The 15,262-nt window shown below is 33.8% G+C and overlaps 2 protein-coding genes across 5 annotated transcripts; both read left to right on the top strand.

The window, feature by feature from the left end:
* The first annotated feature begins 3,606 nt into the window (after nt 1–3,606).
* LOC109340717 (28 kDa ribonucleoprotein, chloroplastic-like) lies at nt 3,607–5,980 on the top strand. Of its 4 annotated transcripts, none has more exons than XR_002106828.1 (5): nt 3,607–3,986; nt 4,081–4,179; nt 5,026–5,322; nt 5,462–5,760; nt 5,910–5,975. XR_002106828.1 is itself a non-coding variant. In XM_019578439.1 (5 exons), the coding sequence occupies exons 1-4, from the start codon at nt 3,639–3,641 to the stop codon at nt 5,648–5,650; spliced, it is 933 nt and encodes a 310-aa protein (XP_019433984.1). In that variant the 5' UTR covers nt 3,607–3,638; the 3' UTR covers nt 5,651–5,690; nt 5,785–5,980. The 4 variants fall into 4 exon arrangements, 3 of the variants coding, with proteins under 3 accessions (XP_019433984.1, XP_019433985.1, XP_019433986.1); XM_019578439.1 differs by having other exon boundaries at nt 5,462–5,690; nt 5,785–5,980; XM_019578440.1 differs by having other exon boundaries at nt 5,462–5,687; nt 5,821–5,955.
* A 2,633-nt stretch (nt 5,981–8,613) lies between these two features.
* LOC109340714 (blue copper protein-like) lies at nt 8,614–10,188 on the top strand. Its single transcript, XM_019578435.1, has 2 exons — nt 8,614–9,010; nt 9,651–10,188. Exons 1-2 carry the CDS (start codon nt 8,845–8,847, stop codon nt 10,043–10,045), a joined length of 561 nt encoding a protein of 186 aa, XP_019433980.1. The 5' UTR covers nt 8,614–8,844; the 3' UTR covers nt 10,046–10,188.
* Nucleotides 10,189–15,262: the final 5,074 nt, after the last annotated feature.

The raw sequence follows: 15,262 nt of genomic DNA, 5'->3' as shown, positions 1-15,262 counted from the left end.
GGAGAGTCACTTGGAATTCATATTCTTGGAAGGAAATTATGATAAATTTTAGTCAATTTGTTTATTTGCTTAAGTTTAATAAATGAGAATTTATTCTCATGGGTAGTCTTAGGGTTTAGTTTTATCTTAGGAATTTAATTCATTTGATGTAAGTATTTTAATTTATTTCATGTAATTTGGGGGGTTGGGAATTTATTCATTAATTCCTTATAACATGGTTTAATAGTGGCTAATTATTTAATCTATACTAAGTCATAGACATTTGGCACGTGAAACAATGGAGACAAGGTCAAGTCTTACAAGTCATGGCATGACTCAAGACAAGATGGCATGAAAATAGGAAGGATGCAAGAAGCTAGAGGATGCGGCTATTGTCAAGGGAGATCAACCAGATTGGTTATGGAGTTCTATTTTTTTCTTTCTTAAAGATAAATATGGAATTCCCTTGGCCAAATCAGATTGGGTTCAAATCAACACATGATAAGGTAAGACATAAATCAAGGAAAAAATAACGCAATGAGATAAGGCTTGACATTTCAAATTAAATTAGCATGAATTAATTTGAGGATAGTGCACAGCTGAAGCAAGGGAAGTCTGCCTCAAATTGCTTGAAATAAGTGAGGAGACTTATTGATTATCCATTCCAAATCAGCTTGGAATCAAATCAAATTAAAAGCATGATTAAGTCAAGAAATTTTAGGGGATATCGTTTCAGCCAAGCTGAATCATTCAAAGGCATTCAAGTTCAACCAATACCTACAATTAAGCCAGCCATCAACTACTATATTCCAACCGAAATACTTCAAGGTCAAGTCAAGCAAACAATTTCAGCTCAACCAATACGATTTGATGCACATGAGTAGTTAGGATCTTATATACATGATTAATTAGAAATTTTTATTATTTCAAGTTAATTAGGAAATTTAGGACTTAGTCAATTATTTTTATTTCAGCCAAGGCATTCAGATTGCCTATTTATGTAATTGGATTTTGATTAATAAAGTTAAGTTGAATTTTATTAAAATCTGAGTTGTTTTAGTTGAGAGTTTTCTCCTAAGCCCTATCTCTTTGGCCGTTTGCCATTGTTGAGTTCTTATCAAGCTTCCTTGCTTGTGGCGAACACCATAGCTTATCAAGCTGCCAAGCTTTTGGACAAACTACACTCTATCATTCATCCACTAATCCATCACCTTCTTTCACCATTCTATAAACATCCAGTTCATAATTTCCTACATCCATCATCTTCTATACACAAAAACCTCACATAAAGTCCTCACCTTTATCCACCCTAAACCTCATACACCTTCCGCAAAACCAAACAGCCACATAATCCTACCCTACAACATAAAACCAAGACCTTTACCCATAAAATCACCAACCCTAATCACATATACCATTCCGCAGCCAAGACTCTTCAAAACCTTAATCTACACATCCAAACTATGACCTAAAACCTATAATCCCAAACACATACATTCCTACCCAATTATCCTACATAAAACAACCAAAAAGTGACCTAAAACCCTAAGAATTCATCAAAACCGAATCATAATTAAAAAAACTCCAAAATTTCAAACTAAATACGATCATACAACAAAGGCAGCCCATAGAGGTTGTCATCAAGTGGTCATCAAAGCTAGTTTTAGCTTGAAAGCCTAGTCATGGCCAAGGAGGCCAATCAAAGGACCAACATTTTTCATTCTAGGTGTTTAGTCTAAGGAAGGGTCTGCCTATTAATTATTGATGGTGGCAGTACCAGCATGGTTAGTTCAAGGTTAGTTTCAAAAGTAAACCTTGCGACTAGACCACATCCCACTCCTTACCAACTACAATGATTAAGTGAGATTGAGGAGATAATTGTGAACCAACAAGTGGAGGTTTCATTTTTAATGGGGAAATACAAAGATGTAGTTCTTTCTGATGTAGTTCACATGAAGGCTAGCCATATATGTTTGGGTCGTCCATGGTAAATGGACAAGAGAACCATCCATGATGAATTCTCAAACAAGTACACCTTTTTTCACCAAAACCGAAAGATGGTGTCATGTCCATTATCTCCTGTGCAAGTGATTGAGGATCAGAAGTCTTTGAAAAATAAAATTGAGGAGGAGAGAAAGGAAAAGTTGTGCAAAATTGAGAGTGAAAAGAAAAATGAGGAGAAAAGAATCCTTCGAAAAAAGAGGAAGATTGGTGAAGATAAGAGAAAATTCCTTACAAAAAAAGTAAGGTTGGAAATATTTTGGGTCCAAAGCAGCCCCTACCCCTACTCTAGGGTGGAATTTTTTTTTACTCTACATAATCATATTTTTACAATGTATGTTTTAATATATTTTAATACCTACGCATACTACATAATCACATTTTTACAATGTATATTTTAATAATCTATTAGCTATATGATAAAATAAACTCATTTCACATTATCACTTGCCACAAATCACTTACACTTTAATTTTTTTCCTCCTAAAAGGTTCTGTAGTACTACTATGTACTTACTCATACTACATAATCACATTTTTACAATTTATATTTTAATAATTTATTAACTATATAATAAAATGAACTTCTTCCACATCATCACTTGTCACATTTCACTTCCTTTTCTCTCCTAAAAAGTTCCATGATACTAATGCATACATACCCACACTACACAATCAAACCTATGGGTTGAAATTTATTTAAAATCATACCTCATATAAAACAAGTTCTAAAAAAATCAGTATAATTTTTCTAAACATATATAACAAAAATCACTTATTTACACCATAATTTATTAATAAAAATGACTTATTGAGTTATTTGACATATCAAAAATCACTTATTCAACTATCATGGAAATTTGTTGAGTTTTCATATATTTTAGTATCACAATTTTGTCTCTCTCTTATTGAAAGTCATGTTGATTTTTTAATAAAGTTATTAGGTTTCATAATAATCCTATAAATTATATGAAATTTTATATGGAACGAGTGAATATAAAGTTCATTGTTTTATTATATGATTCTTAATTGTGTTATGTTACAAATATATGACTTTTGAGCATATCATATAGAAGTTCATGACAATTTTGTTTTGTTGGTTTTTCTTTGTAACATTTTAATAGGAAGTTTCATAACATCATTATCATTTATTTCTAAATATGATAAATGCAATTAAGTTAAACAAAATATGATATATTGTGATTAAAAATCCAAATAATATACAAAGCAATGTATCTTTATTATTTTTTGTTATACTGCATCAACAATTCTAAAGAGATATTATTTAAATTATCACATTTTTTGTTTGAAAGATTACACTTATTTATCATGCAGGGGTGGTCAGTGTAATAAAAAATGAAAATTAGAAATTAGGGGTCTATGTAAGTGCAGAAAAAATGAAGGATAATTTATATAATTTCACTAAAGGTATCAGCATAATTTACTCTATGTATAATATTTTTGTTTTTAATCATATATAGAGTAAGTTACTAGTTTTAATTAAAAGAAAATGAAAATAGTATAGGAAGAGATGACATTATACAACAAAGTCGAGTATTGAATCCAAACTGAACAACTACTGAGGACCCCAAAATCACAAATCCCTTATTCATTTGAGAAACAGAGTGTGACACTGCGAAGCTTTTGTGAAGTTCATCAATGGCGCTACAACTACAACAACATCTTCCATGGACTCCTTCACTAACTCACCTTTCTACACAACACCCTCAAACCTCTTTCGTATCTCTTCACAACCAACCCATAACCAATTTCTCTCTACGTCTATCCCTCATTACAACCAAACAAACCCACTCTCACTTCACTCTCAGATTTTCATCAACCACCCAACAACAACAAGAAGTAGAAGAAACGCAAAAAACTGAAACTGAGGAACCCAATGAAGAATTTTCTGAGACCAGGTTACTTGCTCAGAACGTGCCTTGGACCACTACCCCTGAAGACATTCGTTCTTTGTTTGAGAAATATGGGAAAGTCATTGAAGTCGAGGTTTTTGTTCTTCTTCGCTTAGTGATTTTTTTGTTGTTGTTATTCAGTGTTCATTTTTTTCTGATTAGGGTTAATGTTTGTTTTGGTGGTCAAGCTTTCTATGTATAACAAGACCCGAAACAGAGGATTGACGTTTGTGGAAATGGGTTCACCTGAAGAGGCTCTCCAAGCTATGAAAAATCTTGAATCTTCTGTAAGCTTTCTGATTCATATAGCTCTTATTTTTTGGTCTTATAGCTAGTTATGTATCGTCTATTATTAATATTTAGATGAGAGAACGTCATGGTGGCTTTCTCTTTTGGCGCCCCTTTAAGGGCCGACGTCCACAGTGACTTTCACTCTATGGACTTTTGGCGGCTTCACTCACTCTATCGACTTTTGGCGGCTTCACTCACTCTATCGACACAACTCTCAATGAAAACATCAATTGTTAGGACTCAAGCACATGAGGAAAACCCAACCCAAAAGACTAGTCTATTAGGCGGGAGAACCTCATGGCTTAAGTACCACATTAAGTTTGCTATTCTACTCAATGTGGGGCTCTTAACAAAGTGCGTACGGCAAACCCATTTTCACATCCTTGAGGCTGTGTTATAGAATGGAATGGTACTAGGATTGCATAGTTTAAAATAGGATAGAATGGTGGTTTTATTCCACCCAAGACTTCTATTTTTCTTCTGTCCCGATATATCAATGTTCCTTTATATCTCATATCATTTTTTCATTAATTTTTTCGTATAATAAAACATGTCACTGAACATTTTAGCCCCATCCAAGGTTTTAGGTTGTGGTCCAATTGCATCTATAGTATTAGTTGTGGTTGCATCGGGCTGCATTTTCCCTAATTGTCCAGAACTGTAGTAAACATTACATGACTGCAACTTAAAATCATGCTCCCTTCTCGTGTCATTTTGATTTCTCTGCATGCTTAGTTAACCGTAACATTGACATTTTGTCTGTTTTTAGTTATTGGATTCAGTTTGGCATATTTTATTTACCAGTAGACCTTGATTTGATGCGGTTTTTTAATGCTGTGTAGGAGTTTGAGGGTCGTATAATAAAACTGAATTACGCTAAACCAAAAAAGAAGAAAACTCCACCACCCACTTCAGCACCAAAGCCAGAAATATTATTTAACTTGTTTGTTGCAAACTTGTCATATGAAGCAAGGTCTAAGGATCTCAAGGAGTTTTTTGATTCAGGAATTGGTAGTGGAAGTGTTGTTTCTGCAGAGGTGATATTTCATGATAACCCTAGAAAGGCATCGGGTTATGGATTTGTGTCCTTCAAGTCCAAGAAACAAGCTGATGAGGCTCTTTCTGAATTCGACGGAAAGGTAACCTTGGCTTTCCCTTAATTTTTAATAATTTCAATAAGCATAAATGAAAATAGGGATGGTCATTCTCGTGGTGTTTCTTTGCATCTGGAACACTAATTTTATATGGGGTGATGCGTGGAAAATTGTTCTCCGGCAGGTTTTTATGGGAAGACCAATCAGGTTGGAACGAAGTAACCGATTTGTTAAACTATCAGCAGAGGAGAATGCAAAGTCTAAAGATGCATCTTCTGAGTTGAGCATTAATGAGGCAGAAGCAAAGATGGCTGATAAAGATGCATCTTCCGAGTTGAACGTGAACGATGCAGAATCAGATAAAGCTGATTGATACCATTGTTTACCTTCTGCATATCATTATTATTGATGTTGTATGCACTTGCATTAGACTTTTTTCATTGTTTGCTCATTCTTACAGTTACTGCTAATGCAAAGCCTATTGTATATTTCAATTGTGTTTTACAGGTTATTTGCGCCTTTTGTAAACCAGAGACTAGAGAGTTACGAAGAAACAAATTGGTGTAAGCACGGCCATTTGTGATTCAAGGATAGTCACTGTAAATGAATGATCACATCTCCATGGAATCAAGATATCTGATGTAACACTAGTTGAAATGGAATGTTATAATATCTTAAGAAAGCCAGAAACATCAATATCAGTGGTTATAAAAGAATATCTGATAGTCACTGTGATTCATTGTTGTTTTCAGAGCAAAAGACTTTAGTCAATGATTATAAAAAATGTAAAGAAAAGTGGTTTTATAAAATCATGATTCTTTATAGATTATGAAGTTGTGGAAGAGAATGTGATGAATGATAGCACAAAAGATTCATCTTCCTTCTATAAAATCTTATGCTATCTCAAATTTTGTCTATTAAAGTTACTCGATATCCTATAGAACTAGTTAGTTAACATTTGTACAAGGTTCTTGACCTGATGTGTCATGAATGTCATAAGATACACAATTTAATAGAATGATAGATAAACTGATAATATTTAATAATATTTACCAACTGTATAATTGAAGATTCAATACATCTTTAATGTTCACTTTTTAGTTAGTGTTCAAAATTTAAGGTAGAGTGTTAGGAGTATTGGCATAATATTAAATTTAATGTGATACTTAAGTTATGAGGCTCTTCCACCTAATAGATTAGTTTTCTGGGTTGGACTTTCCTCTTGTGTTTATGTCTTAACAATTGATGCTTTTATTAAGAGAGTCTCATATTGAATAAAATAGCAAACTCAATATGATATTAAGTCATGAGACTCTTTCATCTAATAAATTAGTCTTTTTTTGGTTGAGTTTTCTTCATGTAGTTAAATCCTATAACATAGCGTATCATTGAACCTAATTAGTATTATTACCTTAACTTCTTTACAACCAAACAAACCGATGATTGTTCCCATGACCTAACTAAAAGCACAGTAGTAGTTAGCCAGAAAAGCGAGGGACCCAACTGCCCCAATCATTTCAACTTTGTTCTACACATAAATTCTTATGCAATGATGGTAATTTTTCTGGTTCAGTATCATTAAAAAATGTTATCATACCTTAACTTTGCATGTTATGTTTACAGTTTTAATGCTATATACTTGGTCAATATTATACAGCAATATATTCTCTTAAATAGTAAGCAACTAATGATGCATCGTTTCAACTGTCATGGTGTTTGGTAAGGGTACACATCTTTTGTCCCACAATTTACATCACTCTATGTACTATGAGCTTATGATTAGTCAGAAAAAATATATTTAAGTTAAAATTAATTATTAAGTATTTTTCTAACCAATCACAAACCTATAGCACATGGAGTGAGACAAACTGTGGGACAACAGATGTACTCCCCATTTATCAAGTGGTTAGAATCAAGATTTCAGATGTCACATTCTTCCCCAAACCCCATTTTTTGTTATCATAGAGAAATTCTTCTCCCATTAGCCATGTTCACCACATTTTTTCTATGTTAACTTGCATTTTTTTGCTTCCTTCTAAAGGAATCTCTTGCAAGATACTCTATTCTGATTTTCTTATGTTATATAACATTTTTGTAAGAGAATATATCATTTTATTTTGATTAATATTAACCAATTATATAAGATAACTGTCCATGACTTGGGTTGTTGTGAATTTCTTAATTTTCTAATAAAAATATCACATGTGTAATTAGCTCATCAATGGGAACAAAATATGTAATGTTACACATATTTTATTTTTATTAAAAAGTAAAATCATAGTCGCCTAAAGAAATGCACCTAAAGTTTCATCCTCTTACATATGGTTAAATGGTTAAAATCATCTGGCAATTATAAGCTTTAAATACATGTCCAATAACTGTATTGGTTTATTTGTTTAAGGTCCCGCTAAATATATAAGATGACCAGTTCAATGGTTCGATTGCTAAGAACGACACTTCTTGGGAGGAACAGTTACACACCTAGAAAGAATTAATTTCATATTTTGGGTGAGGGGATATTTTTGATAAATATATCGTATTCCTTATGGGTGATAACAAAGAGCAACTGAATGACATACTTTATGCACATGTTGATGTTTAAAAACCTAATTTCAATTATTATCCCTTTGTGGCATGCCAATATTATATAGGGGAAGTCTTTGATTTATGGTAAATGGTTCCAGATCTATTATTATTGGGAAGTAACTAACAATCAAATAGTAAAAGAGAATAGATTAAAAGAGAAAATAATAACAAATTATGTAAGGAAGCTCAATTAATTGTACTTTTATCATCACTAGGAACCTTGAGAGACTCTCATTATGCATTACAAAATGATTTGTATTTGTGAAATTATATTTACATAACACACATAAATCTATACTCCTCTACTATAATTCATTTACATCAGCACAAATTCATAACTTAAATAGTTATTTTAAGGAGAAAAGATACAATGCAATAGAATGACTTATTTCACAACAATTATTATTTGGAATTTTTTGGTGTGTCAACAATGAGTAGTAAGTTCTAAGCAAACATTCATTTTCAAATCATGATCTAGATTATGCAATTATGCACAATATTAAGGGCCCTCATTCAATATAGTTGACAGCTGTTCCTCTGAGGCACCAACACATAACCCTCCCAACCATAACCGAGATATTGGGCAGGCCAAGGAGATAGGGTATATGAGCCTAACCCCTTAATTTTTTTCCCATTTACAATACATAAAAATATATACCTACAACAAGTGAAGCCTTATAGACATATTTTATCAAGTACATTGGAATTGCAACATAACAATTCCACTCAACCACTGCTTTATATCTCTCACATAATGAGAGTTGGAAAGAACACAAAAAAGACCCACTTTTTCTTGCTATTAGGTATGAAGTGTAACTAAAGTTATCCTCATGCAAAGTGAGACTAACTGAACCTAACACTAACAACTCCCATTCCATACTTTTCTCTTCCTAAATTATATAAAGCAAACCCCTTCTCAAATAGCATCACCAAAGCCTCATTTGTATTCTGTTTCTGTTTTTCACTTCACTATCTCATCAAATGGCATTCTCTAATGTTTTGTCTTTGGGCATATTGCTAGCACTTAACGTTGCCATGCCAACCCTTGCAGCTATTTACAATGTGGGAGATACTTCAGGTTGGACAATTGGTGCTGATTATAGCACATGGACTAGTGACAAGGCCTTTTCAGTTGGTGATAGTCTTGGTAAGAACTAAGAACATTCTATTTCAATCACAATGATATGTTATTGTTATTAGAATTTGATTATGGTGCAAGTCTTACACATAAATACAAAATTAACACTTATATATATAATGATGTGTTGTGATTTTGTTCAATGTTTATCTCATATACTTATATTAACTTTTCACATCATAGTCATGCCACATATGGCAAATGCTAACTAAAAAGTGTAACAAATTGGAGTGAAATCATGGAAGTTGTTTACTGAATGAGTTTGAAACATCATATAATTATGAATGCAATTAAACCTATCAAGTCACATCAGAAGAAAACTATAAACTCAAGTAAGTTTTACATGCAATTTTAGATTCAATGGGGAAGTAGTCATTTTAAAATTACTTTACATATACAATTATACATGATCGTATGAAGCGACCCATTGCATGAGATTCTCCTTTAATTGGGTCTGGTGTTATATGTAAGTAGTTTTACCTCCATAAACGGAAAGACTATTTACAGTATTTAAACTCATAACTTTATGGTCACTAAACAACAGTCTTACACTATTGAATGACAACAAAAAAAGAATACATTAACATAACATCAAAATTACTCTTATTCTATAATAGTGCATGACATAGTTTACCAATATTTGTTATAGTGTTCAACTATGGAGCTGGGCACACAGTAGATGAAGTAAAAGAAAGTGACTACAAATCATGCACTACAGGAAATTCATTAAGTACAGATAGCAGTGGTGCCACCACCATTCCCCTAAAGAGTGAAGGCACTCATTACTTCATATGTGCTGTTCCTGGACACTGTTCTGGTGGCATGAAGCTATCTGTTACTGTTAAAGCAGGAAAACAAACTACCCCTACTACAACAACACCATCATCATCATCAGGGAAAGGTTCACCTTCTGATGCAAACACAGCCACAACCACCACACCATCTTCCACTAAATCAAGTGCATCTTCAGCAAGTAGTGCTTCACCATTTGTTGCTATGTTGATTTTTTATTGGGTCATTTGCTTTGTTTTGCTTCTGCTATGAGATTCAACTGAGATAGCCAGGACAGAGGCAGTGCTTCAATTGTTTCTATCTTTCTTGTATTATTATTGCTATTTTCACTCTGTTTCTGTTTTCTTGTCTTGTCTATTCGGATTTTTCTTAGGATATTGATCAGGGTTCTTGTAGTATTTAGTTGTTTACAAAATCTATTATGCTTTTCTTCTTGTTTTAATATAAAATGATTGCTACTTATCAAGATTATAGATGTTTTTTTGGTACATTAGAAATAAAGAAAACTAGAATAACTTAGAAAGATTCATCTCTACTAAATGAGCCACTTTTATAGGTGTTGTGTTCGGACCTTCACACCATCATCACCGGTTATTATAATTTTGACATAAAATTTGCTACTATATTGCTTTCTCTCAAAACATATTCTAGTTTAACATTAATCCCTATTTTAACATTATTTGATGAAAATCATGTACACAGATATGAAGATCTTTAGATAGGATGAACATGACTTTCGTATAATAACTCTTCAAGATCAATTTCATGTGACCTAGACTCCATGTCAACTATAAATACTTATTCGAGTAGGTAGAAAAAAAGACGGAAAATTTCCTGAAAGTACTTATAAAACTTTATAAAAAAGTGGGTAGTAGGGGAAATTAAATTCAACTAAATAAAAGTGTTAACATATTAGCACCAACAATATTATATTTGTTATCAATTTAATCCTTTTTAATGTGATAATTATGAAATTTGACTTTGTTATTAAAACCTTGTTTTGATAGTCATTAACTTGTCAAAAGATAGTGTCATTCATATAATCTTGGAAAGAAGTTTGTGACAAACTTTGTTTTTTACATATTAAGTTTGCCACACAAATTTTATAAATTTTTAGTGTCTTTCAACTTTTTCTTTGGTGAATTTATCCTCCCAACTTTGGTTATTGTTTTTCCTTAATCGTCATAATGTACACTGGAAATGAGGTTTAGGATTTGAACTCCCAGACTGAGGAAGAAGAAAGTGTCAGGCAACAACAAAATATTGAATGGGACAAAGAAAGGTCTAGAAAAGGGAAAAAAGGGGTTGAATGGAAGAATTAAATAATTAAATTAATTTGGAGGAATTAAACAAGGAAGGTAACGTTCCTTTATTGTCTAACGTGAGGAATGAGATGATGGGTGTTAAAGACTTCGGTTTTTCAAGTTTGGGCCTAGTTACTACAGCCCAATTTCCTTGTTCTTTGGTGTTACTTGGTGAAAACAAAATCTCCCCAAAAAACCCATCTACGTTTTTGTTGTCCAAGGGGGACTCTTATGTTTCTGAAAGTGCTAGTCTACTTAATAACTCTCTCTCTTTAGAACAAGCTCCTCCACTTAAAATTTTGCCTCCAAATTATGTCCCCCTTGTAACCTATCTTTGCTATTCAACAAGTAACAAAGCTCAAGAAGAAGAAAGGTGAGAGAGAGGAGGAAATAAGGTTAATAAAGTTGACTCTTTTTTAAAAGGGGAAGGAAGCAAGTGAAGATTAGTTTACTCTTTGATTAGTAATTCAATTTCTGATTCAAATGTTCGCTCTGCCAATTGTCTTCATTTTAAAAGTGGCGAAGAAGCCATTGGAAAAATCTGGAATTTGGGGAAGAGCCTGGGTGTATCCTATGCAGGTTCAGAAGGGGAAATCATAGCAAAAATCTCAGCACTTGAAGAAAGAGATAAGATTGGACTTGTTCAAACTAATCAAATGGAAGGTGCAGGGAATCCATGATTTGTTTGTCTTTTAATGCCAGGGGTCTTGGGAGTAGTTTAAAGAAAGGGGGTTTGAGAAGTTTGATCTCAAAGTTGAATATTGATTTTATTGGGATTCAAGAAATAAAAATGGAATTGTGTGATGATAAGTTGTGTTATGGTTTGAGGGGCAGTAATTTGTGTGATTGGGAATTCAACACTTCTTTGGGTAATTTAGGGGGTGTCCTTAGCATTTGGGATTCAACGAAGTTTTAGAAACAGTCAACTTTTAGAGGAGTGGGTTTTTTTGGCTATAAAAGGAACTTGGTTGTCTTCTACGGTTGATTGTATTATTGTCATTATTTACTCCCCTTGCCATTTTACCTTGAAGAAGTAATTGTGGGAAGATTTGTTTAACTTTGAAGGTTTCTTTGGGTAATGGTATGTGGTGTTTCCTTGGTGATTTCAATGCTATTCAGTGTGATTCAGAGAGGAATGGTGATTTATCCTTTCAATGCAGAAGAGAATCAGATTTTTCAATGAGTGGATTAGGGAGATGCAGCTTATAGACCTTCCCTGGAAATGGATCTATGATTAGATTGGATAGATTCCTCATATCTACGGAATGGCTTTCTTGGTGGTCGAACTCATCTCAATGGGCTTGTATCGGAGATTTCTCTAATCATTGTCCTATTATTTTGAGACATAGGACGCTGGTGAAAGATCCAATTCCTTTTAAGTTCAATAACTGTTGACTTCAACATCATAGTTTTGAGGATCTAGTCTTGAAGACTTAGGCTGATTCGGGTGTGTTGGGTATAAAAGCCTTTATTTTTAAAGAAAATTTGAAGAACTTAAAAAGGGCTCTCAAGGTTTGGAACAAGGAGACTTTCGGTTGCATTAATACAAAATTGGGTGTATTGGCTAAGGATATTCAATCCTTAGACCTTATTGGTCAGTCAACTAATATGGATGCTATCCAAATTGATGAGAGGAAAGCTCTTGTGGTTGATTGGTGGAAGACAACTAGCTGGAAGGAGACTTTATTGAGACAAAAGTCCAGAAACAGGTGGTTGAAGGACGGGGATGCGAACTCTTCCTACTTTCATGCCTGCATCAATAATAGGAGAAGAAGAAATCAAATTTTGGGGGTTTGGATTGATAATACTTGGTGTGATGAAGATAAGATATTGAGAAGAGAAGTGGCAAAGTACTTTAAGTCTTTGTTTTCTCAAATTCCATCAAGAAATCCTACTCTTGATGGGGTGAGTTTTAAAAGATTATCACATGCTCAAAATATGGTTATGAATGCCACATTTGGGGAGGAGGAGATTAGAGCTGCAATATGGAATTGTGCTGGTGACAAAAGCCCAAGACCAGATGGTTTCAACTTCAAGTTTTTTCAGGCTTGTTGCGATATTGTAAAAAAATATGTTATTCTTTTTTGTTCAAGAGTTCCATGCGAATGGAAAGCTTCCTAGAGGTTTTAACTCCTCATTTATTACTCTAATTCCTAAGATTAATTGTCCTTATAAGATTTAGGACTTTAGACCGATCTCCCTTGTGGGGTCCTTATACAAGATTTTGGCAGATCGCTTGAAGGTTGTTATGAGCTCTCTAATTAGTTCTTCTCAATCAGCTTTCACTCATGAGAGGAATATTTTGGATGCAACTGTGATTATTAATGAGACAACCCATTCGACGAAAAAGATCAAGGATGGTTGATTGATGCTCAAAGTTGATTTTGAGAAGGCTTATAACTCAGTTGACTGGAATTTCTTAGACTATATGTTATCCAGGTTTGGCTTCTCTGATAAGTTGCGTATGTGGATAAATGATTGTCTTTCATCTACTTCTATATTTGTCCAGGTTAATGGCTCTCCCACGGAACAATTCTCAGTTTCCAAAGGTCTAAGGCAGAGAGACCTTATGGCTCATTTTCTCTTTCTTATGGTTGTAGAGGTTTTTGCAGGGTTGATGCAAAATGCTAACAGGTTGGGGCTTTTTTAGGGTTACAAAGTTGGCAAGACTTGGAGTGGAAGTGTGTGATCTTCAATTTTCTGATGACACAATTTTAGTTTGCAAGCCAACTTATTTAAATCTTTGGTGCATCAAGACAATTCTAAGATTTTTTAAGCTAACATCAAGTTTGAAGGTGAATACTCACAAGAGTTCCTTGTTTGCAATAGGGGTATCTGATTTCTTCATTTCGGAGGCATTAGATTTCTTAGCTTGTAACATTGGTTCCATTCCCTTTCTTTACTTAGGCATTCCGGTTGGGACTAATTCTATTCGTTTGTCAACTTGGAATGACACACTTGATGTGGTGGCAAAGAGACTTGCTTCTTGGAAGTGCAAGCATATTTCTTTTGGAGGAAGGTTAATTCTTGTGAACTCGGTCCTGACGAATATTCCTAATTATATTTTTTCTCTTTATAAAATTCCAAAGAAGGTGTTGAGGAAACTCGCTTGTTTGCAAAGGAACTTTTATTGGGACGCGATGGAAATTATAGAGGTATTGCTTGAGTTGCATGGTCGGAGGTTTGTAAATCAAAGTTTCAGGGTGGTTTGGGTGTCATAGATCTATCTCGGTTTAATGATGCTTTGCTAGGGAAATGGAGGTGGTGTAAGTTGGCAGAAAAGGACGCATTTTGGGTCAAGGTCCTTGACTCAAAATATGGGGCTAGTTCTTCTATTCTTACTTCTATTTCCTCCTCTACTTCTAGGTGGGGGAAATATTTGTGCACAGTTGGTTCGAGATATGGGAATAATGGTTCTTGGTTCAACGACAACATTTGGAAAGAGATAGGGGATGGTTCTCACACTGTAACAATGATAGATGGGTTTGGGATATTCAGTGGCTCAGAGAGTTGTTGGATATATAAAAGACTTGGGTTGCTCAGTTGTATGTTTTTTTGCAGCACCAATCTTGAAAAGGAGATACCTTGGACAAGTGGACTTGGAGTGCCGATACTTCTGGAGCCTATATGGTGAAATCTGCTTATCTCGTCATGTTTGATTCACCCCCTCTACCTATAGGTAATCCTTTATTAAAGTCTTAGATTAATTGTGTGCCATCAAAAATCTGTTGTTTTGTTTGGAAGCTCATTAGGAATAGACTTCCCACTAAGGTTGAGTTATTCAAAATGAATGTTATTTCCTCAAATGAGGAGATAAAATTTGCTATTTGTAAGGCTCATGATGAATCTAGGAAGCATCTTTTCCTTAGTTGTGAGTTTACCTTTGCTGTTTGGAAAAGAGTTTATTCTTGGCTCCAAGTTCTTGAGATGAACTCTACAACTGTTGTTAACTCCCTGAACTCTCATGATGATATTGGTAGACTTTCAAAAGGGGTAAGAATTGGAGGATGTTGTGGTTCACTATGGTGTGGTCTATATGAGTTATGAGAAATAATTTAATATTTTCTTAAAAGGAGATGAGCTACGTGCACATTTTGGATTTGATTCAAGGAAGGTCTTGGACCTAGTTCCTTTAAAAAATTGGTCAAACTACTTTGATGTTTTC

Source organism: Lupinus angustifolius, unplaced genomic scaffold (genome assembly GCF_001865875.1).
Source record: "Lupinus angustifolius cultivar Tanjil unplaced genomic scaffold, LupAngTanjil_v1.0 Scaffold_235_2, whole genome shotgun sequence".
Taxonomy (NCBI): domain Eukaryota; kingdom Viridiplantae; phylum Streptophyta; class Magnoliopsida; order Fabales; family Fabaceae; genus Lupinus; species Lupinus angustifolius.
Note: the sequence above shows the minus strand (reverse complement) of the source record. Positions and strands in the feature narration are given on the sequence as shown.

What these genes read in the sequence shown, in the direction of transcription:
- LOC109340717 (XM_019578439.1), top strand. Translation starts at nt 3,639, where the DNA reads ATGGCGCTACAACTACAACAACATCTTCCATGGACTCCTTCACTAACT. An exon ending in GGAAAGTCATTGAAGTCGAG is followed by an intron (nt 3,987 to 4,080) that starts GTTTTTGTTCTT and finishes TTGGTGGTCAAG; the next exon opens with CTTTCTATGTATAACAAGAC. An exon ending in TTTCTGAATTCGACGGAAAG is followed by an intron (nt 5,323 to 5,461) that starts GTAACCTTGGCT and finishes GTTCTCCGGCAG; the next exon opens with GTTTTTATGGGAAGACCAAT.
- LOC109340714 (XM_019578435.1), top strand. Translation starts at nt 8,845, where the DNA reads ATGGCATTCTCTAATGTTTTGTCTTTGGGCATATTGCTAGCACTTAAC. An exon ending in TTCAGTTGGTGATAGTCTTG is followed by an intron (nt 9,011 to 9,650) that starts GTAAGAACTAAG and finishes TATTTGTTATAG; the next exon opens with TGTTCAACTATGGAGCTGGG.